A 27,553-nucleotide genomic window follows, 5' to 3' on the forward strand; every position below is an offset into this window, starting at 1 on the left:
GGTAGATGACTGAGAGTAGGGGCATTGTAGCCAAACACAACCTTCAAAGTACCCCACTAACACTTCACATATTCAATTTCAAGTGACCCGTCGTAGGAAATTATTTCGACTAATGAAGTTCTCCTTTTGCCAAGCATCAATTGACGGAAGCCGCGAGACGGGAACGGTTGGGGAGGAATTATGCTGTTTGATTGGTTGTTGAAAGAATGATTGACAGACGCTCCGCCCATTTTGGAGCGCAACTGTTGTAAGCTTGACAAGCATATTAGAGGTGATGATAGCATCCCTTCCATCACGCGGGCAGATGCAGCATGGAGGCCTGACGCTTGCCCTTCAAACTATGGTTGCACAAAAACATTCATTTCAGTTGAAGATACATTCACAGGAGGAACATTTGATGGTAAACACTGACGGACGAGACATGAAACACACGCGTTTCTTTGTGGAAGACATTCTCAGACCTGACTTTGGAAAAGGTAACACCCACCCGGTATCACCAGACAGTCATCGGGGTGGGTCCCCTTCATCCTCCCCCGAGCACCCAGGTAGCCAAGGTTCCGAGCCGCACCGTCAGAACGAGGGGGAGGGGAAGGTGAACCTATGGCCTGCCTGGGTATACTGTACCCGATACTCCGACAGACCATCCGCAGGTAAGCCAAATACTTTATGTTATAGTGTTCGACGAGGTTTACAAATAGTGCATTGATCATTTGGGCATTATCATAATATGCATATTGTGTGAACCAAGTATGTAAATACTACCTACACCATGGATGTGGCAGTGATATGACTTGATCATGAATGTAGGAATACACAAATGGATTATATGCAATAATAATTTATGAAAATTAATACACATAATATAATCTTTCCGTAGTGGAATTTGTTTTTATAAATAAAACATTTTTAATCATGTTTTAAGTATGTGTCGTGATCACTAAACTCTCTTCATGTATATTTTAGGTGCTTACTATTAACAGGTGAAAACAAATGCACCATTACTGATACCAAATATTTTAACATCATTCAACTCTTTAATTTATTAGAAAATAACTGTTTGACAAATGTCTTACTTCAAAATTAAATGAATTGTGTGAAGCTTAAAACATTGCTCATGATCACGAGTCATGAGTCGATATCGTTCAGTGGAGATTTCGTAGATTGTAAAAAAGTGTTGTGTCGCTTCCTGTATTTCAATCAATGATGGGATCGAATTAATTGCACACCCAAAATTCATTTTGGTTACTATTGACTGTATTGCACATATTTATGTAAACAGTCACTTTCCGGACATTATTGTGCAGTATATCTACATGCCTGCAAATAATACTCATTGTGACTCAGTAATGAGATATGTTTTACAAATATCTTACAAAAGACCTGGAATTTACCACGTCAGCCGATATCTATATTTCATCCTTCACACATTCCATGGCTTGAATTCCTTATTTCAGAATCCATCTCTCAATCTTCTCCTCCTACTTCTTTTCCCCAAAGAACTTATCTAAATGCATGTACTTCGCTACATGGCATGTCTTTGTCTGATGATCAAAGTCTCTCCAAAATCATGATGAATGGATGATCCTAACAGTCTATGAAAACTATGTCTTTTATCCACAGCGATAGCATTCTACACCAACAAAGGTATTCTTAGATAAAATGCTTATTAATATTAAAGTTACGTTCATTAGAAATGACATGCGTTAAAGGATACGCTCGCATTTTCCCGAACACCTGGTGCCATCACGATTTGATGGTGATTCAAAAACACATGCTTATGAAACAATAGGCATCGTACGATGAACTGTGCTTTTAGCTGAGATCTCCGATGATTATGAGGAGGATTTTGTTCGTTACATTTATGTACTATGCCGCTGACAGTCTTTATAGGCTTTTAGCAGTTGGATGTATGACAAAGAGTATTATGGATAATAACTTCTTTATAATACAAACACAACGATTCTTGCCCAATAAGTTGTCTAGCGCTCTGAAATGTTGCGTATGTATAATAAAGAATTTGTCATCTATAATTCTCCTTGTCATGACTACTGTGTTGCTGTCAACATATATTACAACATAATCTATTTTGGCTGAACTGCACTACATATGTCGGATCCTATCCCAGTGTTCGCAACATCTACAAGCATTCAAGGTAGGCACTTGTCGTTAAATAGATGTTTCTATTTCTACGAAGCATGTCTACAAATACTCAACATATGATTTCAACCCTCTGTTCCATATGTGTATTTGCTATTTACTTGTTTAAAAGGTATTATCTATCAATATTGGTTTCTTGAAAAAGCCATGTCTTCTAACTCATGTAATTTTCCGATGTTAACATACATAGAGGCAAAGACATAGAAAGCAATAAGTAAATCAAATAACGTGTTGAGGGCGTTATGCTATATGGACACGGAGAATGATTCGATCAACAGTGTCGTCAGTGGTACTGGATACTTGTTCGTGTCAGCTCTAAGAGGGGGAGTTTGACGAGAAAGATTCTGTAACGAAGATAAAAAAAAATGACCACTGATATCATCAAATATCTGTCACTCAACGCAAACCTTGTGAATATCCATCTGTGAAACGAAGAAGCATTTCTGCCTACAATGCATATATAGGTCTACAATACATGTATATATCTGTACTGGGCCCTGTACGTACTACTCTCCATATCACAACATTGAACATTACTGTAAGTTTGTATTCAGTTTTTTCTTTCTTTATTTTTGTCATCATTAATTTAATTTTAATTTATATAATGTTCACAGCTATTTTGCCTTATACTTCAAATGGAGTGTTTGTTTCGCCAGATGATTGAGGCTGATTATTCTCTGCCGTTGATGTTTTATATTTATGCATGATTTATGTAGACATTTAAAGTATCAATATTCAACGTGTACAGGCAGCACGTTATAAATAATTAATCCTTAAATTAACCCTCCACCCCTTAATACAGAGCGACAATGAAGGACATGTTCTTCATTCGCTGTTTTTAATTTTCTCTTGGCAAAATCCTTACTGTAGAAATGAGGATGTTGATTTATATCGTTCAATATATTGATAACATTAAATGTAATAACTGATCCTGATATGCGGTTAAAAATTACATTGTGTTTAGAATACACTTTTATGTATCATTTATTATAAACTTGATGTTTTTTCTGCACTCTAATATAGTTAAGAGAGCATTTTTTGAACACCTTATAAAACGTTGAAATGTTGTGTCCATTGTAACAGCAACCATACTTAAATTATTTTCAAAGAAACAACGTCAAAAACATATATTTTGTTTTAATTAAAGAATTTAATTACTCAAACATTCACGTGAAACCAATCTGAAATAAACGATCATATTATCTGCTTCCTTGACATCCCCATATACGCATTGATGCATCGTCATATCATTTCACAGTGGTGCATTTGCATATTTTGAAATTGGTAATATTACCCATCTCAACTTGAGAGAAGGGTTTTATATCTTCAGTGGTTAGAATAGGATTAACTTAATCCATCATTGTCATCAGCAACGTATTGTCGAGGACGAGATGTTAACAGATGCGATATAATTACAAAGTCATACGTGTTATAAATCGACATATTTTTTAGCGATGTATCTGCATATCGTGCGTTCATCTTAGGCCTCCACTCTCCATCACTTTCACCATGCACATCAGGGAAGATTGGTATCAAGTTTGGTTTTAAGTAAAATGAACGATATTTTAAGGAGAATGCACTGAAATACAGACATTGTAGACACAAAGCGGGTCTGAGCCACCCAGGGACTCCATGTTGCTGATGTTGGCCACAATGCTTCTTCTCTCCTGTTGAGTTTGCAGTGATGTGTAACGCCCCTCTCAATACCGGGATAAGCGCACCGCTGATAGTTATGATAAAGTCCATACAATGTATCTATTTTAAACTGCCGGGCAAAAGATAGTATACACCCAGTTTTCAGTGGTGATGTATTTGATACGAGTATCATAGGCGATATTGGACCTTAAGCTTGCTATATTTTGGCGACTGTTCAGCCTTGTGAAGGTTTGGTAACGTTTGTAATTATTTGGTCAAATACAATTTCCATGTGTGTGCTAAGTTTTTCTTTGGCCCCGCAGTTTATGTCAAAGGAAGCAAACAGGTATCCCTCAGACACGTTTAAATCAGCGTAGGATATTTGGGAAGAGAAAAATATACGTTATCAGAAGACTATGTGTTCACGGTATCCCCCTGCCAACAAAATGTGTCTAAAATACCGTGTTACAATGGAACATGAGGGTACGGAAAGGTATTTTTTGGAGATGAGAGGTATTTAGCCGTCGACAGAGAACATAACGCAAGATACAAGACGGAATTGCCGTGACAGTATTTGAATAGTATCTCAGTAATATTACCTCCGTTACATCACCTTCATGTGGGAGGAAGTCCCACGTGAAGCAGGTCTCAGACGTTTACCAGTTTTATGAAACCCACGAGCACGGGCATGGTGCTGACAATCCTAAAATATAATCACGACAGGTAAAACTGAGAACGAACCTATGATTTCCTGACGCGCCTATGAGACAAAAATGTGTGGGGAATAGTGTAGACATTTCTCGTTATGTTAACGGGAAGACGGCTAATTTTGTTTCGAAATGTTTCATAAGAATGTCAGAGAGTGATGACTATATTTTGATACAATAGTGTCGGAAAGTAAGTGTAAGTCTGTTGTCATTATTTGTTCTTTAACGCCGCACGCCGCAGTAATCAGCATTCCATATATAAGGCGGCATATGAACAATAGAGTCTGGGCCACACAAACCAGTGATTGATATTATGAGCAACATCGTCGGGGTTCGATAACATGCATATAACCAAGTCATCGATCTTAACCGCGTCACAGATACATTTTATCGCCTCTTGCCACAGGCATAGGTTACTGGAGACGTATTCTAAGCCTCGGTCCCCACGGGGGGCTTCGTCATGTATATATGCTATTTTGTATGTAATGTTGAACACAGGACCAGATGATAATTAAGTTACAATTGATTCCTAACTTCGCACAATGAAGGCATAATGGCTGGCATATTTATGTAGCATTTGAACTACATTAGTTATGTATAAAGACGCTCCTGCCGGTTGTACTTGTCTCGTGTACCCATACGACATTCGCGTTTGAAATGAGATCCCTTCAATTATACTGACAAACAAAAAGCCTATAATAAAGAAATATGCCGACAACTGAGAATCGTGGCATTATGATAGCGGCCTGGGACTATTAATTACAGGGGAATGACAGGACGTACACTGGTCATGGACAGGGTGAATACAGGGGTAGACTTGAATATCTGATATATTACTGCACCCCTGGTAAAGAGCTGACCAACCTGCTATACCTGCGTCTCTAGGCGTTGCCGGGGAAGAAGGACAGGAAGCTACATCATATCATTATATACCGTTTTATATACCCATCCTTACCCTTAGAATAATCGTATAAGAACGTCATCGAATCTGACGCTTCGCAATATTGTCACAACCTATCTTTGACATCATCTCATATCATTAGGCTTTATATACCGTTTTATATACCCATCCCTACCCTTAGAATAATCGTATAAAAACGTCATCGAATCTGACGCTTTTCAATATTGTCACAACCTATCTTTGACATCATATCATATCATTAGGCATTATATACCGTTTTATATACCCATCCTTCCCCTTAGAATAATCGTATAAGAACGTCATCGAATCTGACGCTTTTCAATATTGTCACAACCTATCTTTGACAAAGAAGAGATAATTATGATGAAGAGATGTACACAGTAAATAAAGTGGTTGTTATCCATAAATTATCTCTACTTTATCATCCGCCAACTTCTAAGTAATGCCTATCAAACAATTCAATTAATCTTTGCACGTGTTTTCCTCTTTGTATAATTATCAAAACTGTGCTTAACCTTTTACAACAATGTCACTCTCTGTTTGATAAGATATATTAAATAAAAAACAATAAAACTATGAAAACGGTTATATAAATTCTCCTTGACCCTTAAACGTTATTAAAAACGACTTAGACGTTTTACAATATCCCTGTTCTGAAAGTACTTTAATTGTATAAATATAGAAATCTATAAAACGATTTCACATACCAACCTTAGCCTTCGAATAATTTCAAAAAGGAATATGACGTATTACAGTAAAGTAACGATACGTTTCTGAATGCAATTTAATTACCACAACAAATACTAACTACAATTCAAGCTTATGGTAAGTTCAGCACCTCATGCATCATACACCAGACACACGTTCAGGGCAGCGCAATCACCATATGCTAGAAAGACTGATATTTGCACTCCCTTTCTGGCGTGGGGCAAACTTGCCCCTGATAGGCGCGTGTTGAGTGTGTATGTTATAGAGCATTGTACTATCCCACCAGGCACCGCGCCATCATATGCCAGCGTCCAATTGTAGTGGAGGCATCGGAGGCTTGCAATGACACATGCATGAACTGTTTTCTCAAGGCCCAGCTTTCACTGAAGCGTGCATCCGTTAATAGGCAAATTATTTCTCTGCCACTTCTAGCACAGGATGACACTCACACAACTGGTTCCAAGCTGAAGTCAATTTGCTGCGCCTCTGTATCAACATGGGGTCATCCAGCTTCAAATTATCTCAATTATATGCCACGCATGTCGACAGTTGCGGGAGTATCATATGAAAATTGCATCGCCTTGTCCGCTTGCTACCCAACAACACCAGAGCGACGTACCCTTCTCACAGTGGCAAACACTCATCTTCACATAAACGTGTCTAGTCGCCAGTAAATGCTCTCACTACATAAGTTAGAAGGAACGTGTCTAGCCGCTAGTAAATACTCCCACAACATGAAGTGGAGGTAACGTGTCTAGTCGCTAACAAATGCTGTCACGACGCAAGGTGGAGGTAACGTGTCTAGTCGCTAGCAAATGCTCTCACGGCGTATGGTGGAGGTAACGTGTCTAGTCGCTAGCAAATGCTCTCACGGCGTATGGTGGAGGTAACGTGTCTAGTCGCTAGCAAATGCTCTCACGGCGTATGGTGGAGGTAACGTGTCTAGTCGCTAGCAAATGCTCTCACGGCGTATGGTGGAGGTAACGTGTCTAGTCGCTAGCAAATGCTCTCGTGACGTCAGATAGAGGTAACGTGTCTGGTCGCTAGCAAATGCTCTCACCACATAAGGTGGAGGTAACGTGACTAGTCGCTAGCAAATGCTCTCACGACGTAAGGTGGAGGTAACGTGTCTAGTCGCTAGCAAATGCTCTCACGGCGTATGGTTGAGGTAACGTGTCTAGTCGCTAACAAATGCTCTCACGGCGTATGGTGGAGGTAACGTGTCTAGTCGCTAACAAATGCTCTCACGGCGTAAGGTGGAGGTAACGTGTCTAGTCGCTAACAAATGCTCTAACGACGTAAGGTGGAGGTAACGTGTCTAGTCGCTAACAAATGCTCTCACCACATAAGGTGGAGGTAACGTGACTAGTCGCTAACAAATGCTCTCACGACGTATGGTGGAGGTAACGTGTCTAGTCGCTAACAAATGCTCTCACGGCGTAAGGTGGAGGTAACGTGTCTAGTCGCTAACAAATGCTGTCACGACGCAAGGTGGAGGTAACGTGTCTAGTCGCTAACAAATATTGTTTTGGACAAACTCTCACACACACACACACACACACACACACACACATACACGCACGCACGCACGCACGCACGCACGCACGCACGCACATACACACACACGCACACACACGCACATACACACACGCATACACACAACATACACACACACGCATACGCACATACACACACGCATACGCACACGCACATACACACACAACATACACACAACACACACACGTACACACACACAAATTCACATACACACTCACGCGCACATACACACACACAACATACACACACAACACCTACACGCACACAAACACACACACACTCCACCTCAGTTAATAATTACACACACTTTACACAAAACAGTCCATTGTCGAATTACATTGACTCATCTAGCTGTAGTGAGTGAGTAACTTATTCAGAAGTCAACAAATGTTATCTCACACCGTCGGGGTACGATGCTACACAATCAACCAGGTCACACACCATGTGGTCCTCATGTGTTGGCCCTCGGACTGGCGTGGGTTACTGGGATCATATTCACACCCACGAGGCAGCTGTGTGAGCCGGACTGATCGCTGACATAGCCATGAGCATACATTTCACAGTTGCTACTGTGTAACAGCATCGCGGATACCAGTGAAACTCAATTGCATTTTGGAATAATCTTCGAATCAAGGATGTTGGTATCTGACGTGGAAATCCATGGCTAATTACATAGAAAATAAACATGTTACTCTTGTACATTGATAAATGAACTGATCGCGAAGCAGTAGATTGAGAAGTGAGAGCAACTGTGTGAGCGCAACAGCCTATTTGTCACGTTGTCGAGCTCACACATGTCAGCGTAGTTTGCCCTGATCACACAGATAAGGCACGACTGGCTTCAAACCATTTTCCTCAGACTAATTTCGATAGCAAAAACCCGTGATATATGTATAATATAGAAATGCGAAATTTAAATCTGGAATTGTCATTCCTAAGAATAGTTTTGAATATAACTGCTTTATAATACTTGAGACATATTGATATTGGTTTTGGATATCCGCTGTTTTCTCGAATTAGACTTTTTTATGGATGAATTCGACATGTGTTGTTTGATCATATGCACATTATATTTTAGTCTTTTTTCTTCACATTAGGCTACTTCTAATTATATATTCCAAAACTTATTTAATAATCCGTTGTAACGATTGGATTTGTAAGAAAGAGAGTTAGGTATCTCTGTTACAGTCAATGTCTAGAATTCGTCAATATGTATATATGTATTGACAAAAAGAATAAGTCAATTTGTATATTGATGTGCATATTGACTGAAATTTTCATTACACAGATTGCCTGAAAAATGAGACTGGATGTAGGACAGATTGACTCAAATGAATTAGACGCCTTAATTTATTCTCCTCATTTTTATTTGGAGCTGTGTTGATCTTATGATGATCGAGGTAAGTTTTGAAAGTATATTTACACAATATGCTGGAAGCAATCTGATGTTATCTTCTCGAGACCATAAGAACTATTTCGTGGCTCAATGGTTGCACCATCACTTTCTATTACGAGTTACTTCATTCCTGTGTCCCGCACATTGACCAATCAGATTCCATCTCTCACATCACGTGCATGAAAAGATCTGTCAACGCCCAGTTGTCACTCAGTCGATTGCAAGATTTGCAGAGCACGTGACACACGTGCTCTGCAAATCTTGCAATCGACTGAGTGAGTGAGTTCGGTTTTACGCCGCTTTTAACAGTGTTCCAGTTATATCACGGCGTGACAGCTTAATGTGGGAGGAAAGCCCGAAGTGATGCAATCGACTGAAATGTGCTTGGAGTTGCCATGTTGTTTACGAACCGAATGTCGATTTCGTTACGCAATTTTGATTGGACTGTGCATTGCCTCGTTAGGCCAGCCAAAATATTACTCAGAAATTCCAGCCTAGTTCGGCAAGGGTTGAAACTGGATTTCTATGTTCAGTTAACTCCTTTGCCTCGGGGAGATGTTAATGAACGTCAATACATCACCAATTATTAATATTGTTTTAATAAATTATAAGTAACATAGATTAGACGCCCAATAGTTAATAGGTAGCGGTGACCTGAAGCAGTCTCCTCATCAAAGCAAATGCCCTGATTAGAAGCCAGATAATTACAATAGTAACATGTCAAAACAGTAGGTGACAGTGGTCTATACGATAAAGTGGACCGAAATTCTATAAACTTTCCTCTATCAACTTTCGCAATGGCTACTTTAATGGAAGCTTCGTTTCATGAACAGTTGTTGAAAAACAAAGTGTCTGATAAACATGTCCTTATTATTGACCAAGAACGAATATTTTGCGTCACTTGCGTGAAAGAAACATATATCTACGATATGTTCGACAGCATTAAGAGAGGTCTCGTTTCAAATTGTCATGATGGTCTTGACGAACAACACGTATAACAACACCGGGCGTAGTTGTCAAACCTATCATGTCCAAGGAGTTCGGATCGCGAGGCCATCTCATCATCAGATTAACGTAGATCCAAATTAAAAGTAGGAGATACAATTAAGGAGTCTAATTCATTTCAGTCAATCTGTCTTAAATCCAAAATTTCAGTCAATATGTTCATTGCCTGACTGAATCAGTCGATATACATATTGACTAATTTTTTAGTCGATATACATTTTGACTGAATTTCTTAGTCACTATACATATAGACATCTATATTACTCAAAAACAATAACGTACTACCAGAGTTTTTCATATTGATATAGTTAATATGGCAAAGGCCCGGCCATTTGTTGTATATATGCTGTATATATGTTTATAACGAACTACGGTTATTACGAACTAAAACTAGTTGTCCCTTGTGTTCGTTATAACCGTAGTTTATTGTAGTTATACGAAAGAATCGGGCGCTCCTAACTGTCTTTTTAGTTGTATAATTGGGTGTAATACTACCCTGTTTGATTAATGATAATTAGCTCGGAAAAGTCCTTGTATAGAAGCGAGGACTTTATTGTTTTATATCTTCGGGTTGATCTTGTGTTTGTATTTTATTGCATCCTCATATGCCATTGATGTGTCATTCATAGTGAATGATTCAAATGACTCCAAGTTATATTAACTTACAGGAATGTAACGTGACTGTGTATGGGCCTTAAACGACGACGACGACGACGACGACGACGACGACGATGATGATGATGATGATGATGATGATGATGATGATGATGACACTGATAATAACAGTGACAAATGTGTCTAATATGATATTTATCTTGATGTCCGTTGTTTGTACATCGCTTTTGTCTACCTAAAACAAACAGAATTCTTACAGGATTCTATCTTTTTCCTCTGCTGGAGAATTATTTTTAAAAAAGCTTCACGTTATAAATTATTAGGCCCTACAAACTATTTGCACTTTAACTATCTCCCAACTGTAATGTAACATCTACATCAAGGCGAAACCTACTTATTTAAATGAACATTGAACAAATGACTTTCTTTATTTGTGTAAACATACCATTGTCTAAATATCCTTCCAATCACAAAACAGTTTTAGAAACAAGAAAAACAAACAAGCAGCTCCTCCCCGCCTATCTATCAAGTCTTATACTAGACAGGAAGTGCTCTGTCAGCCGTGTTGAAATACCCGCCTGGTAAGAAGACAATTAATTTCTGAGGTCGCTAGTCTCGGGGTGAAATTAGACGAAAAGCCGAGGAATCACAGTTGGAGGGGAGTTTTTTCTCTTCTGAAAAGACGCACAGAGGTGTGGAGTGAATTCTGGAAACCCGCACACCGCGAGCTTTAATTGACTAATCACCTCCTCAGCGGTAGTCATGTTCTAACACCCAGTCCTTCATAAACCCGTCACATTCGCTTTCACATACAGAAAAGTGAACGTTAGGGCTGAATTATAGCGTGTATCTCTATCGGTGCTTGTCTATCTCAACTATCAGTAGTTATTTTCGTCCTATTAATTTCTACAGAGATCTCTCGCCAGGCTGGGGATCCCCTGTCACAAGCTATTAACATGGTCATCTACCTGTCTGTTAAAGCCACATGTAGTTGTCATATCCAAATAGAAAGCATGTTTGTATATGCCTATTTGAACGTGGCCAAACACACCTGCAGAAATATTCCAGTGTTCATGCTTTGTGTAGAATAACGGTATAGTAATAATAGTAGTATAATAACTTCACTGGAATACATTCACATTCTTCTCATTCCAAACATTGCAAGATTTGTCTTTAAATATATATAGGGATAATTAGGTATGCACTGACCATCCTTGTCACTCTGTGTTAAATCGGCTGTAGAAATAGATTTAATAAAATATAAAGGGGTACTGTTCTCGACGAGTTTGTGCCCATATTCAGCCCAGGTCTACTGTTTAAATCTGGCGCCCCAGTTTGATATTTCCTTGTGGGATGGGAGTCTTGTTTTAAAAATAATTAGTTCCCAGAATACTGGAAAATTGTATGCCCACTCCCAAAGCCCACCTCCGATAATATTACAAGGCCGGTGCTATAGTGCTATAAATAAACTTGAGACATTGTCTGAATGTAATAAGAATAACCCTACGGACCTTCTTACGGACCCCAGAGCATTTATTAAAAAAAAACAGTCTCGAGTATCTGCCGGTACAGTTCCATTTGGCCTAAGAGGCAAAACAATGGTAAAGGTTATATGACAGGATCGCTGAAAATCAGTAATGACAACAGGTGTTCGCGAAAAGAGAAACCAGGCTACCGGTGTGTAAACATTCACCCCATTCCATTCTCACCCCATTCCCAGTACTAGCACTAGCAGTCTACACTCACCCCATTCCCAGTACTAGCACTAGCTGTCTACACTCACCCCATTCCCAGTACTAGCACTAGCTGTCTACACTCACCCCATTCCCAGTACTAGCACTAGCAGTCTACACTCACCCCATTTCCAGTACTAGCACTAGCAGTCTACACTCACCCCATTCCCAGTACTAGCACTAGCAGTCTACACTCACCCCATTCCCAGTACTAGCACTAGCAGTCTACACTCACCCCATTCCCAGTACTAGCACTAGCAGTTTATACTCACCCCCTTTCAGATAAAAAATAAGAAGACTTGAGGGTTCCTCAATAATCGAGAGGACTTTTACAGATTTAGTTCATTTAGCCTCATGCATAGCTTTATTTTAGGGACTATATGTCACTTTAATGTGCATTATACAATGAGAAACGAGAGGGGTTTGAAAAAGCTTGAGGTAAACTTGCTGAGACTGCAAATTTATCTTGAGAATAATTCCCCATTAACATTCTTTGTGATACAATTTGTTTTCTATATGACATGACTCAAAGGTCAATGAAAAGAACATTAAACATAGTCTCTGCTTTTGCCGGGGTGTATTTTTTATTGGCTAAGCCTTATAAAGGCATCCTTACTGTTAAGATGTGATTTGTGCGTTTTGAAATTGGATTGTATGTCGATATGAGTGCATTAGACCGTCTCTCCGAAACTGCGTATAGATCACCTACCAGTGCCTTTCTCGTGAACAACTGTCAAAAAACAGAATTCAAAAAATATCAACCGTAAAAAAATACTCTCATAAAGAATATCGCGTCACAACAAACAATAACTTGCAAACATTCAGTTTCTCACAAACGGCCATGATGTATTGCTGGGGGTCACGCCAAAAGCCAATCAGAATGATTTACAGCACATGTTGTCGCTTGTGACATGGACAAATATGTCGCTTAGATTGAGTTGTTGACAAGCGTTTCGACAAAGCGACAAGCGAATTCACTGGAATGAAATTAACGCCCCGAAATTGACGTAGCGACTGTTGACTATGTCAGTGTTTTAATTGAGAGTTTAAGTCAAGCAGTGTTATTCACCATGTTAATTAAGAGTACGTGCCTCTTTATTCTCAACCTGTCATATGGACTATCTGTTCTGTCATTAGCAGCATTCCCGTTGTTTCTGCTGAAATATAGGATATGTGCCTGGATGGGAGATATGTCCTCCAACATGTTGCGTGCAGCTATTGGTGCATAACCCTTCCTACAGCATAACTGGTAGCATTCGGAACACTTACATTCAAACTGGTGGGACGGTAACGGTCTCTGTTTTGTTACAGTCGTGATCAATGTGTAACAAGTGGCTAAGTGTGCTAGCATAGGAAGCCTCAAACACTATATGCATTCATTTTCGTATTCATTTAATCCCTCTAGTTTTCAGTCACTGAATAAGGAAATTTAACATAAAAATATTTGGAATTAGTTATCACCAAAAAATAATTGCACAGATTTCTGTCAGTTTGTAAAATGACTGAAATATTTAGGCATTTTGATAATTAAGAGTTATTTAACACTATAAGTTTCTACTTACGAAAGAAAAACATGTTTATTTAATTACTTGCCATTAATAGACCATATTTATATTTTATCATAAAGCCTTATGTTTTTAATTACACATCGGACAATTAGATAATTTCATGGTTACATTCAACTTGACCTTCTTTGCTGCTTTGATTCCCTATGTGAGTAATTTTCAGTGATTTTCAGTAAATTTTCCATTTATTCAATTTTCAACACTAATTTGTCTTTTACGCCCAATTGAATCTGTTACGACAGAAATAAGAAACTAATTAGTGGAAAGTGGACATCAATCTTTACTTATATATAGTGATCATACATTCCATTGACATTACACGTTTATTGTATAAACCTCAGATGATATGTTGCTTTATTGTGGAGACGTCAAGGGGCATTTTTTCGCCGGGGTATCTGACAACACAATTTCACGAATTACGTCATAGGGTGTTGTGACGTGTTTGAAAAGTTTGTGGTACTGTATTCCAAAGCTGGGCTCAGAAAGGTCTACTTGAAACCAATTGCGAAACGTTAAATGTTCGTGATGTCATGTCCTGTCATGATGTCAATCACTCGATTGTCTAGCCCAGACACAATTACTTTGAGCCATCGTCAAACAGCTGGAATTGAGAGCGGCGTTAAACAACAAACAAACAAACAAACAAATACTGGGAGCCGTACCACCCTTAGTAAAGGTTTTTAACTTCTAATTATCTATTAACCAAACAGACAAGTAAATAAAATCGAAGTGTACAAATGCCGACTTTCAACTCATGTGCAATATTTTATATCAACAGGTCCCCGTATTCGCAAGATGAGGAAGAGGGAGAAGAGCACGGAGGAGAAGAGGCCCCGGACAGCGTTCACAACAGAGCAACTGGACAGGCTCCGTGATGAATTCAACGACACCCACTACCTGTCCGAGGATCGACGTCGTGTGCTGGCAAAACAACTCAGTCTCAACGAAACACAGATCAAGATATGGTTCCAGAATAAAAGGGCGAAGTTAAAAAAGTCATCGTCCTCCGAGAAACCTCTTGCCAGTAAGCTAATGGCAGAAGGGCTATACAACCACTCAACGTTCAAACCTGACGGAAGCTGACGTCAAGCGTTTCAGTGATGCCAAAGACATGTGCATTTAATGTTGCTGCGTTCTAGTTGTGCGCAGTATGATACAGGCTTAACGTTGTGGCCCAGTGCGTGAAGGTAATAGTTGGGCCATTGGTGCATGATGCTAAAAACAACCTCTATTTCACGATAAGATTTTATGTATATAGAGCTTTTTCAATATTCATTGAATGATTCACCAATAAGCAAGGGAACAATCGAACACTTCAGTTGTGTCGAAATACCGGGTGTTAACCAGGAAGAACAGCCAGAGACTGCACCCATCACCTGTGCGTTGACACCGGTATCCCAGTTCCCCGGCAGAACAGGTGTAACACCTCGAAGGAACAATGTACATATTATACACAACAGCTGTAAATTTGGTATTTTATCATTTCCAAGATCTATATGTTATAAACCCTTATATGTAAACTCACATGTATTTGTGCATATGTTGAAAAGGATGAGGTTATGGCTCACTTGAAAAGTCAATTATAAATTTACGGGAATTATTTACATATTGTTTTGAATGTTATTGGGCATGTTTATATGATAAGCACTGCTTTTTCTTTCTGTCGCTTGCAATGTTTAACCTTATGCAAATGATATGGCTAAAATGAGTGAAGATTTCAACTGTAATAGAATGAGCATATCCGCTACCCAAGGGGAATATTTTACCATGTTTGTACTGACTTAGACTGCATCTCAGAAAATCGGCCTAGGTCAAAGACATTCTTAAAGTGATGATAACGTTCATAACGTTTTCTGAGGATATGGCATATTTCTGATACACTACTCAACAATTGATAGGGATAATCAACTACGTCATTTTATTTAAATGTACACGTGACGTGTAAGAATCATTTTTGTACATAAAAGAAAGGTTACAAATTTCCCTATCAAAAGCGGAGTAGCATATAATGGAAACGAAGTAGGTCCTTATCAAAGCTAGTTCTTTCGATGAATCATGACAAGCAATGTGTACGTACCGAATTATAGTGTAGTGCATTCTTCCTACGCAGTGAACTTTAACACGAAATACTAATAAATCATTTTGTAAAAAATATTTTTCCGAAGTTTTTTACATTTTCTATTTCCTGCATCTCGGACAAAATATTTCCAAAACAGACTTACTGGTTTTTACTTCGGCTCCCAGACAGGTTATCAGTGTCATAAAGATGTTGTGGTGGACCGCCTGTCCTCGAGATGTCCTCGAGATGAGGACACATCTTCCCTCCTTGGACCAAGCAACAAGCAATATTTGAATCCCAGTGTTTCTATGATGCTGTCTTTGATGAAATCGCCTCATCAGCAGCCAGACGCACTGAATTATCTCTTTACGAATAAATTACACTATTTCGACATGGTTTCTCGAGTTTTATTTTCAGAAAACGCCTTTCAAATCTTGATAGTCGACCTTATCTGGATTTACTGACAGCATTGCTCTCGAATTAAATGGAAGATTTAGTGCGAGACGAAAAAGTTAATGTTTTTGTATAAAGCGACTTGGTACAGGTAAAAGCCTACTTCTCAGAATCTGTTAATATCAGTATTGGATTACTTAACCAACACTGATGTTAAACGACCTTTGTCAGTTCGTATAGGAAGGAGAGCACAGCAAATGAAATGTCTTTGAATAAAATGGCTGATTAAATCATGAATTTTATCTTCTTCTGGTCGGACTCTGCGACAAACATGAAATTGTAATTTGAATATCTGGCATTACACTCTAATAGAATCAACAGCCCTGGAGCATATTTGGTTTGGATGATGAGGGATGATGGGGTTTTTTGCTTCTTTGTAAGATGGTAAGTGCATACATATGAAGCCAGAGCATGTATTTTAGTTCAAAGATCAAAGTACCGATAATAATTGACTGGATGGAAGTACATGTGGGCAATATGTGAAATGATGACAATGCAAAATAATTTACAAGATAATTAATCAGCATATGTACATCCTTTGTAATCTCATAATACATTTAAAATGTGATTTTACATTCCATATCAACTTTATAACATTCATCAGTCGGTACCGTCCGAGTTTATCGACTTAACAATGACACTACAGCTGACGTTTCATTGACGTCATAATGACGTCATGTTTGTGTAACATTGACGTCACTTCCTCCCTGGGAGCCCTGGGATACTGCAGTGACAGGCGTCTCCACCCAGCTGGATCGAACATAGATAGTCGCATATGTCTGTCGTGATAACTGGCGCAGGTGTCGTCCCGGAGTGGTGAGTGAGGTTTTCCTGGGGCGCAGCCCGTTCCCGGATGTCTAGAGGTAAAGCGACATGAACATAAGTAACAGTAAGAGGGTACAGGACGCTAGATTTTTAGGTTAGTGGACACGCTTCCCTCGTGATCTGAGGGAATGGAATCATTCAACCCATATAGTTATTAACACAATTAACACAACTGATACACGTACGTGTATCTAATGCCTTACCACCTTGTATAACCAATTAGCTTTTTTTTGCAACTGTATGCATACACACACATCGAAAGCCAAATTCTCCTTAAGGAAGAGCGAATTCCAATCTATAATAAGTACCAACCTTTAAATCTGATGATCTGTCCATGTTCATCTGTCCATCTCTCCACGTTCGCACAGTCGCAGTGGTCCATCTTCTTCATGGCGGGGAAGTCATCCCCTTGCGAACAGAAGATGAGGCACACAAGAGGGGAGGCGTAGACGTAGCACGCTGACAGTGCCAACGTTGTCAGGATGGGCACACACGACCGCATGCTTAGTTCAGCAGGACTCACCTCTGACTGAATTCGACAAACTTGTACGTAGACTGTCGAATTGATCTGGGATAAAAACATATATACTTTACTTTTCGTTCAACTACAGAAGAAGAATTATGTCTTCTTACAAATACTCATTCTTAACAAATTATCTATCCTGATGATGTAGCGTAGATTTCACTTCGAGGGTGCACTTGTTGACAAGTATGCATGCATGGCAATATAGTAAAGTACGTTTATAACGAACACGCTTACAACGAACTGACGGATGTAACGAACTGATTTTTATGTCCCGACTTTTTGCTATAATTATGCTGTATATATATATGCTTATAACGAACTTAAGTTAGTGGTCCCTTTGAGTTCGTTATAACCGTAGTTTACTGTAGTTGGTGAACAAGGAGTCGTCTGTGTAGATTCCGAAAAGCTTGTCCAAAGAGCCGACTGAACACCCGTTCTTCAAGCTTTGAACAACTGTTACGGCCGTCCTGACATTGCTGGAGCACGCACGCACGCACGCACGCACGCACGCACGCACGCACGCACGCACGCACGCACGCACACACACACACACACAAACGCATGCATGCACGCACTCACGCACTCACGCATTCACTCGATGTCACCTAACTATAAATAGACAATGCCTTTTAGAAAGTGGTCAAATGTAACGTATGCTGTATTTGGGATAAAACTTTCTTAGGAAAGTAAAAACTCTAGTCCCCAGAGTGAGTCGCTAATCGCTATTCAGTGTGCTGACGATAGGGTGCTTTACGCTGAGATTGTGGATTCGAATCCCGGATCTGACTCCACATAAACAAGTACTAGAATTTGTACTTTACCGAGGAAGTGTTGTCCCAGTACAGCATATGTCATATCTCTGTCATGGTCACACAACTTATACATGACACACAAGGCTCCCTAAATTATCATTATTTACTAAATGATATAAAGCTATATAACTCAGAACCCCTTCACGTTTCAAGCAACCTAAAAAACGTAATTCACATGCCATGTGCCTCTTAAGAGTCAGCTGATATTATACCGAACTTATTTATTTGTTTATGGCAGTGCCCGACAAGGTGAGGCAAGGCTCCTACCTTCCACAAACACACCGTAAATCAGGACACTACGCCGGGAGACAGAAAATACATTATCTGCTTGTAACCAAGAACCTTTGGTGGATCTTTATGTCTTAGGAGCTATGTAACACTAAGCCCGGATACACGGGTATGTTTGTGAGCTACTCCACGGCGTGTAACGATGGCAAGGCCACTCTTGTTTATGATACTCGTAACGTGCTGTATTAAGTCCTTGTAAGGTGAGACACCACGTCCTGCCTGTCATTTCAACGTATACGGATTTGCATTGATGGTCCTGTGGTTGGAATTGCCATGTGTAACCCACGTGCGCACACCGTTAACAATACCAGGAGATTTGACCACAGTCCGCATGTACTGGAATCTATATGATTCTCAAGTAGTCGTATATGTCGTGGTAACAGCTCGCTGCGTTACAGAGCAGCTTGTTGTGTTTTTCAGTTGTTTATTTACAGCTTTATGTGTTAGGCAGGTTAACAAGCATACAGAATGACGTATCCTCTCGTTAGATACGTTTTGAAATACACGAGGCCTAATAAACACAGTATTTGAGGAGACACCTATGTAATTACTTATGAATTAATTTGGTAATTCAAAGACGAAAATGAGACATTAAATACTGTTTCCCAGTGATGAATGATACAAAATAAACAAAAGTGACTCGACTAACTGACGTTAAAATAGTAAGTTTGCTGTACATTAGAGATAATTGATAACAATAAAATAATCGTGTCAAATGATGCGCTCAGGTAGGAGTGAGTGAGTGAGTGAGTGAGTGAGTGAGTGAGTGAGTGAGTGAGTGAGTGAGCGAGTGAGTGAGTTGGGTTTAACGGTGTAGGTCTCAGACGTTTAGCACTTTGGTGAAACATACGAGCACGGGTATGGTTTTGACAACCTAAAATCAAGGTCGGGGCGAACGGGATTCGAACCCACGATCATAGGTTTCTGGAGCGCCCAAAGGGACCTTAGACGACTTGGCCACCCGTGTCCCCTCAGTCACACTTATGAATACAATTACAGCTTAGTTACTTCGAGGCTGTAGTAGCAGTGATCGTGTTGTGTATTAGAACCACGAAAGCCAAAATGCCCGTTTGTCTTTGCTGGATTAATCTGTACTGGCGATTACTTGGGATGAAGATAGTGAAGATGAAACTGTTCCAAATTCAAATTCAACCAATATCGTTTCTTTAAAGAAGTTTTAGTTAAATGCATGGATATTTCACTGTCATTTAGAAAAAGGAAGGGAAATGACGTGTGTTGATTTCTCTTTTACATATCACTGAAAAGTGATTGTTGTGCATAATGCTTTCCACGCTTACTGGCTGCATCCGAAGCAAATAAATAACCAGGCAACATATTTCTGCTAGCATCAAAATGACTAGATATTAAAAAATGTCTACAGCTGTGTCATCAAGTATATCCAACTGAAAGGGCTAACTGATGCGGACAAGGTGTCACCGTTAGGGGATGATACTCCCTCTTTTGCCTCTGTTAAGAGGTGAGCAGTTGAGTTGAAGATGAGGAGGAGAGAGCATCGAGGGGAAGACCTTCAACCGCCACCAAGCAAATTTGATATTTTTTCTGCTTCAGCTGCAAAACCATTTTTTTTAATTAAAACTATGAGCCTAAATATTTTTCGTTAAAAAGCGTCTTGCAACAACGTTGTTTTTCAGGCTGACAATTTCTTTTTTTCCCAACAGCCTAAAGCATAATTCTTTTTCAAGCACTTTCTGTGACAACTTTTTTAAGAATATCAACAGGTCACTGTGTACAATAATGTCCATGCTTACAGACTGCATCTAAAACAAATAATGTGTGTATCTCGCATGGTGGATTTCTCCTGTTGGACTATCTCCCAAAAGGTCAGAACATTAATAACCAAAATATGCCAATCTGCTGAGAATATCAAAGCTAAACGTCGTGGAAAACTAAAGGTGTGATTATTCCAACAAGTAATTACACCTGCGCATAGGTTTTCTGTCGCCATGACTACAAAACATGACTGTGGCTTTAAACTCATTGAACCTCCCCGTATTCACCAGATTTGGTACCGTCTGATTCCCACATCCTCCCAAACTTGAAGAAAGAACTGTCTGGCAAGCATGATACAAATGGAGATACTTTCTGCTGGACTTATTAGAGGAATTATGTTGACAAAAGATTAATCAGCCACCAATTCCATCAACGCAGTTCATCAAAAATTGGCTCCAAACTTTTCAGTCACCCTTCCTACTACATATTATACAGATCATATTACGATACAGAACAGATACATGTTACTATATTGGAAGTACACATTACTAAATGAGAAGCACATGCTACTGTAAAGGAAATTCAAACTGTACGGTCAACGAGAGAATAACTAGTGGCAAATATCTGCCGAAACAGTGGGTAAAGAAGTGTGAAAACTCCACGAAAAGGGCACAGTATGGGATAAGATCGCACATCACATTGACAATCGACGTGTCATATTTAGTAAATTCCTCTGAATTCTACAATATTTTTGGAACGATTTAGACAGGGCTTTGAACGTGCAACCTTGTTTGAAAAGCATAATTGCAATCAAATGTCCGTCTGAATAATTGTGCATGCGCTAAGAAGCATCATCACTAGACATATGCTGATATCCTGAGGTAGAGTTGATGTCATGTTGAAGTCACCCCTACTGTCGTGCAGCGGGATACTGAGGCTGCCATCATTATGCATTATACACAGTGGTCTGTCAGTTGGTCATCTATACATCTGAAAACTGAATATGTGTTTTTTTTGTTACTGTATGAGAAGTGTAAGCTACTATATGGGATGTACGGTTTACTATATGGAAAGTCCACATTACTACATAGGAAGTACCTGTTACTATATAGGAAGTCCATGTTACTATAGTGAAAGTTTATGTTACTATATGGATGAAGAGGCTATCATATGGGAAGCACAAGTTACTACATGGGCAGTGAGTGAGTGAGTGTGTTGGGTTTAAGGAAAAGGAAAGGAGGAAAGCCCGAAGTGATGCAGGTCTCAGACGTTTACCACTTCGGTGAAACCCACAATTATAGGTTTCTGGCGTGGCCAAGGGACGCAACTCTGCACAAAGAATCGCGGCGCCCAAGACGAGTGGGCTACCCGTGCCCCCTATGTGCAGTGAATGTTACTCTATGGGAAGCACATGTTACTATAGGTATGTACAGGGTATTGTATGGGAAATGCAAGTCACTATATGGGACGCACATATTACTATATGGGCAGATAACCGTGAAGATCCGGGTTAGAATAGGTCTTCAGCAACCCATGCTTGCCGTAAAAGGCGTCTATGCTTGTCGTAAGAGGCTACTAACGGGATCGGGTGGTCAGGATAGCTGACTTTGTGATGCATGTCAAAGTATCCCAATTGTGTAGATCGATGCTCATGATGTCAATCACTGGATCGTCTGGTCCAAACTCGATTATTTACAGACCACTGGAATATATGGCTTAGTCCGGCGTTAAACAAACAAACAAACAAACAAAAAATATGGGCAGGTCATGTTACTGTATGGGAAGTGCATGTTGCTACATGGGTAGTACATGTTACCATATGGTAAGTATATGTAACTGTATGGGAAGTGCAAATTACTATGTGGGAAGTGCCTGTTACTATATTGGAAGTGTATGTTGCTGTATGGACAGTATTTGTTACTATATGGGAACTACATGTTACTAAATGGGAAGCGTATGCTGCTATTGGAAAGTGCATGTTACAATATGGACAGTGCATGTTACTATTTGGGAAGCGCATCTCACTATATGTGAAATACATGGTACTGTATGGGAAATGCAAGTTACTATATGGGAAGCGCATGTTACTATTTGGGAAGCGCATGTCACTATATGTGAAATACATGGTACTATTTGAGAAACACATGCTACTATATGGTAAATACATGGTTCTGTATGGGAAATGCATGTCACTATAAGGGAAATACATGCTACTATATGGGAAATACATGGTATTGTATGGGAAGTGCATGTCACTATAAGGGAAATACATGGTACTATATGGGGATTACATGTTACTATATGGGAAGCGCATGTTACTATTTGGGAAGCGCATGTTACTATATGGGAAGTGCATGTCACTATATGGGAAATACATGGTACTGTATGCGAAATGCAAGTTACTATATGGGAAGCGCATGTTACTATTTGGGAAGCGCATGTCACTATATGTGAAATACATGGTACTGTATGGGAAATGCAAGTTACTATATGGGAAGCGCATGTTACTTTTTGGGAAGCGCATGCTACTATATGGGAAATACATGGTACTGTTATGTTTTAGTAAATAGGTGAGGTGAAGTGAAATGGGGTTTAACGTAGCGTCCAAGATGATTATTGCACTTATATAGCGACGTGCATGTACGTGTGTGTGTTTGTGTGGCTGCTTGTACTAGTCCGGACCGATGCCGATTTATAGTGCTAGCCCACTGAGATACCATGCCGCAGTTTAACATGAATACCCCACTCTGACACAGTATACTGACTCCGAGCCGACCAGTCCTTGTTTTAGCCCCTTAATGTCGAGCGCCAGAAAGGGTAACAACAAGTACCATATTTTAACGTCTTTTGGTATGACGCGGCCGGGGATCGAACCCCGGACCTTCCACTCTCCGGGCGGACGCTCTACCACTTGACCACGGAGGCGGTCTTTTAGTAAATACGTTTACTTACAAAAAGGACAGGTTACTATATAGATCACAGCTCTGGGAAGCAAACATCATGTTACAGTATGGGAAGGACCTGTTGTATGGGAAAAGACAGGAGTTGTGGTATGCGAATAACATATCACTGTACATGTAGACAGGTAACTGTATGGTCATTAAAGGACATGGGTAGATGCATGGGCGTTATCATTAGAGCGAGACATTAGTGTGGTAATTTGTTGTCATCGTTGCAATATTACAATTAGGCTTGGGGGTAGGTTGTTTGAAATTGTGGCTCCAATTTCTGCTTTGGCCCTTTTCTCGTGAATTGTGCACGAGTCGGAATATCCATATGGCATCTGTGTTCTGACGTTAATGTTTCCAGAAAAAAACAGTATTTAAAGGGGCCAAGATTTACACAAGATTTGTTTTGAACCACAATATTTCAAATTTTAGGAACCACCCAATTTCATTTCCCTGTACGAAAGTCAATTATAATAATGTGTTGCAGAACTTGGACTTGGAAGCTTATGATGTAAATTCCTCTAGTTGTAGTTGTGGCTGCCAGTACTCATGACACTTCTACGAACCTACTGGTCAATCTTTGCCCAACTTTATCGAAAATCCATTCCTTGTTCCTCGAGACATTTGTCACAAAATGTGGTGACCGTAGCTATAGTTGCATCTTTTTCTTCAAAGGTTCACGCCATTTTGTCAAAAGTGAACCAGTTGTAATCTGAAGTTTACTGAGAAAACTGTGTGAAAGCTGGACTTCCTCATTGATTGGATGTGAAATTGTGGGGTAGGATATTAAGTCAAGAAGTAGGCATCCCAATTTGCACCAGTTGTATTCCGATTCTTGCTGACCTGTTTCTTGATGACTTTATTAATAAAAGCAAGGGAAATTGTTGAACTTAACCATCAAGTATATCGAAATCGAAAGCGATATCGTTCAATAACCATCAAATAGGCAATACCCTTCCGCGTATTTACTCACCTGAACCAGCGGCCTCACAGCCTCATCTGTTTCATATTTAGATCAATGCATAATAATTCAGAGTGATGAAAAAACAAGATTGTATGGCAAGGGGGATGACTTCAACTTCCCAACTGTCCCTTTATGTCGAGCAGCGCCAGGCGTTCGTGCCCGAATTCCACAACTTTGAGATAAAATCCGGCGTGTTTTTTCTATGAAGATTTCAATACGACTCTTGCTTAAAAGTTGTTTGATCACGGTAAAAAAACCCATTCAAAGCCTTAGTAAAGCTTTCAAAATGTTTTATGCTAGACTTGTGAAGGATTTCCAAATTTGACACCGCAGTAAACAAATCTGTATCCAATGCAATTCCCTGTTATGCCTTGTACCATATGTGTTTCAAGTGAAAAGTTGACTTGCCTTTGTATGTGTTTGTGACAGGTGCCACTGTTGCCCACCTTTACGCAAACACCTGGTGTCATTACTATTTTGATAGTGATTCATAAACAAATTCTAATGATATCGTTGGAATCGTACAATGCTTTTAACAGAGCTCTCTTATGATAATGAAAACGTTTTGTTGCTATTCGTGATCCACAGCGAGAACACTTTCAGATTATCCTTATTAGGTAACTCGGTTGCCTCTTATTTGGTCTGCCTAAACTTACAGATAATATTTACTGCCCCAGATTTTGACTTTGCCAGTTTAAAGTTTGAGTTTGTGTTGTTGTTTTCTATTCATTACAGACATACTGCTCTGGAAATGCAAATATTAACTTTCTATCCCAAAATTTGAGAAAGATAATTCAATCGGGAAATCTAGAAACTCACATATTTAGGTATCCGAACATATGGAGTTACTTTCAGTCTAAACACATTGTGACCACATCGCTTAAAAAATGTAATAAACTTAAATTGTTATTCATTGAAATTAAGTTGGAATAAACAAGTTTAAAAAATAGATACATCCCACAGAAATCATCACATTGTATAATGAGAATTTGTTTATCAAATAGACAGATATTAGTATGTAATGTCAGGTGTTACAATCACTCTACGAAACAACATACAACCTGTCACTGAGTCTTTGGAATGCAGCTATAGCTTGTTTTACCTATATCCATTCCGAAAACAGCACATGTACCAGATATGCGTGTCATGAAATTATCGTGAAATGGAATGTGTACAGAAATAGTGCATTCCGTGCGGAAGGGTCACGGGTTAAATAATATGAATGTAATATAAGATGTAACCGTAAAAACATATTTTAGAAATTACACAAAAATTCATCATAAAAATATATCATTGTGAATATCAATACTTGAACATGGCTTTCACTAGTCAGTGAGTCGAGTCTTAATTCGTATGATGGCCATTGGCCCATATACAGAGAAAGTGTATGAATACATATTACAATGTTACATGAATTAATACACAGCTTACATCATATTATTTCATTTCATAACCTTGACATAGATATTTACATAAATTTCTTGGTAACCTTACATTGTTCGAAGACAAAAGCGTTCTATATTTACACATATTATACGGATTATAACAAAACATTTCAGGCAGATAAGCATGTCTTGTGTTCTTATAGAAATTACATATGATAAAATATGATAAAATGATATTTATCGTCTATCCCTTTATTACAATATTCCAGTAGATGGATAAATGTCTCTACTAACCTTGTGCGCAATTATTTCAAACCAGCAAGATGTTGGTATGTGTGTGCTTTGCTTGGCACTCCTTAGCACGATTGTCAGGGGCCGAGAACCACATAGGCTGTCACAAGTATTAAAGAAACCTAGTATCTAAATGCACCAGTTCTCGGAGTTGAGTTCATTTTAATGACATTTATCCAGGTGAGAGGGTTTCCGGGCAATTCCCTGCTGGAGTCGAGAGTACTAAATGTAGTGTTGATGATCAGCCAGTATGTGGAGGGTCTGTTGACACAGTTGACGGAGATAAGGGACTTGTTCAGTCGCAATCACAAGATATATGTTCCTTCCATTTCGTGTGTTCAAACACGGCAGATTAGAATGGGCTGATTCATCACTGGAATATAGAAGTGCGACTGCTTCTTCACTCGATGTATTTCACCAATGGATTAGCGAATACGTTATGAGGGCACTTGGGGGTGTGATGGGGTATTTGAAGTACAAAAGTAATATTTCATCACGTGAACCACGTACATGTTTAAGGTTTCTTGAGAGTAAGCAACAAAGAGTATAATAATCACATATGGCTAGCTGCTGACTGTTCGGGGCACAGTGGTGTCCTGGTTCGCCCTGAGTTTGATTCTTGGTATGTCAGCTACTTTTGTCTTTCATCGAAGTGGTAAACATCTAAGACCTGATTCACCTTGGGCTTCCGTTCCAGCTCACACGTACGATTTGACATGACCGTAATACAGTTCACAGCGGCGATATCATTGTGTGTGTGCCATGGTGTATGCAGTAATATATGGCATATTGCATGTCACTGTGTAACATAGTGCATGTTATTGTGTGAGTGTCATGCAGAATATAATTAATTTTGGTTAATGCATGTCACTGTGCTTCATAATGCATATCACTGCGTGTCACAGTGAAGCCATCTTACACTTCGGTCGGCAAGGATACTGTATCTAAAATATGTCCTCTTGAAAATATTGATAATACGTAGTCAGTTTGTGAAGACTATTTCAACTCTCTCACTCACATACTCTTTAATGATCTTGCAGTTCCAAAATTGTTTTACACTTCAAATTCTGTTGAATTTGTGCTGCATCCATTCTCTGAGACGTCAAGATTTTCGTAAACGCTTCCATTGCCTGGGATCTCTTTAAATTGTATTCGTATTTACATTAACATATTTAGATTCCTTTATAATAAATTATACGCTGGCAAAACATGACACCATTAGTACTTTTTGATTTTCTTAACAAAAATATCAAATCGACCGTTTCTATCGA

The 27,553-nt window shown here is 39.3% G+C and overlaps 2 protein-coding genes across 3 annotated transcripts; one reads left to right on the forward strand and one right to left on the reverse strand.

Moving 5' to 3' along the window:
• Positions 1–268: 268 nt before the first annotated feature.
• On the forward strand, positions 269–16,934 carry LOC124113515 (homeobox protein engrailed-1-B-like). The gene is made up of 2 exons (XM_046473902.2): positions 269–650; positions 14,779–16,934. The coding sequence occupies exons 1-2, from the start codon at positions 275–277 to the stop codon at positions 15,081–15,083; spliced, it is 681 nt and encodes a 226-aa protein (XP_046329858.1). The 5' UTR covers positions 269–274; the 3' UTR covers positions 15,084–16,934.
• On the reverse strand, positions 16,453–26,627 carry LOC124113525. 2 transcript variants are annotated; one of them, XM_046473913.2, is made up of 3 exons: positions 26,286–26,627; positions 17,650–17,905; positions 16,453–17,369 (listed from the first exon to the last, which is right to left on the reverse strand). In XM_046473913.2, the coding sequence occupies exons 2-3, from the start codon at positions 17,837–17,839 to the stop codon at positions 17,209–17,211; spliced, it is 351 nt and encodes a 116-aa protein (XP_046329869.1). In that variant the 5' UTR covers positions 17,840–17,905; positions 26,286–26,627; the 3' UTR covers positions 16,453–17,208. The 2 variants fall into 2 exon arrangements, with proteins under 2 accessions (XP_046329869.1, XP_048238312.1); XM_048382355.1 differs by lacking the exon at positions 26,286–26,627 and adding an exon at positions 25,668–25,689.
• Between the last annotated feature and the right edge of the window lie 926 nt (positions 26,628–27,553).

This window comes from Haliotis rufescens, unplaced genomic scaffold, assembly GCF_023055435.1.
Source record: "Haliotis rufescens isolate VD_foot unplaced genomic scaffold, xgHalRufe1.0.p SCAF_4, whole genome shotgun sequence".
Taxonomy (NCBI): Eukaryota; Metazoa; Mollusca; class Gastropoda; order Lepetellida; family Haliotidae; genus Haliotis; species Haliotis rufescens.

Excerpts from the sequence above, each read along its gene's own strand:
- LOC124113515 (XM_046473902.2), top strand. The coding sequence starts at position 275 with ATGATAGCATCCCTTCCATCACGCGGGCAGATGCAGCATGGAGGCCTG. Across the intron at positions 651-14,778 it reads CTCCGACAGACCATCCGCAG|GTCCCCGTATTCGCAAGATG; the intron begins GTAAGCCAAATA and ends TTATATCAACAG.
- LOC124113525 (XM_046473913.2), bottom strand. The coding sequence starts at position 17,839 with ATGCGGTCGTGTGTGCCCATCCTGACAACGTTGGCACTGTCAGCGTGC. Across the intron at positions 17,370-17,649 it reads ACAGATCATCAGATTTAAAG|ACATCCGGGAACGGGCTGCG; the intron begins GTTGGTACTTAT and ends CTTTACCTCTAG.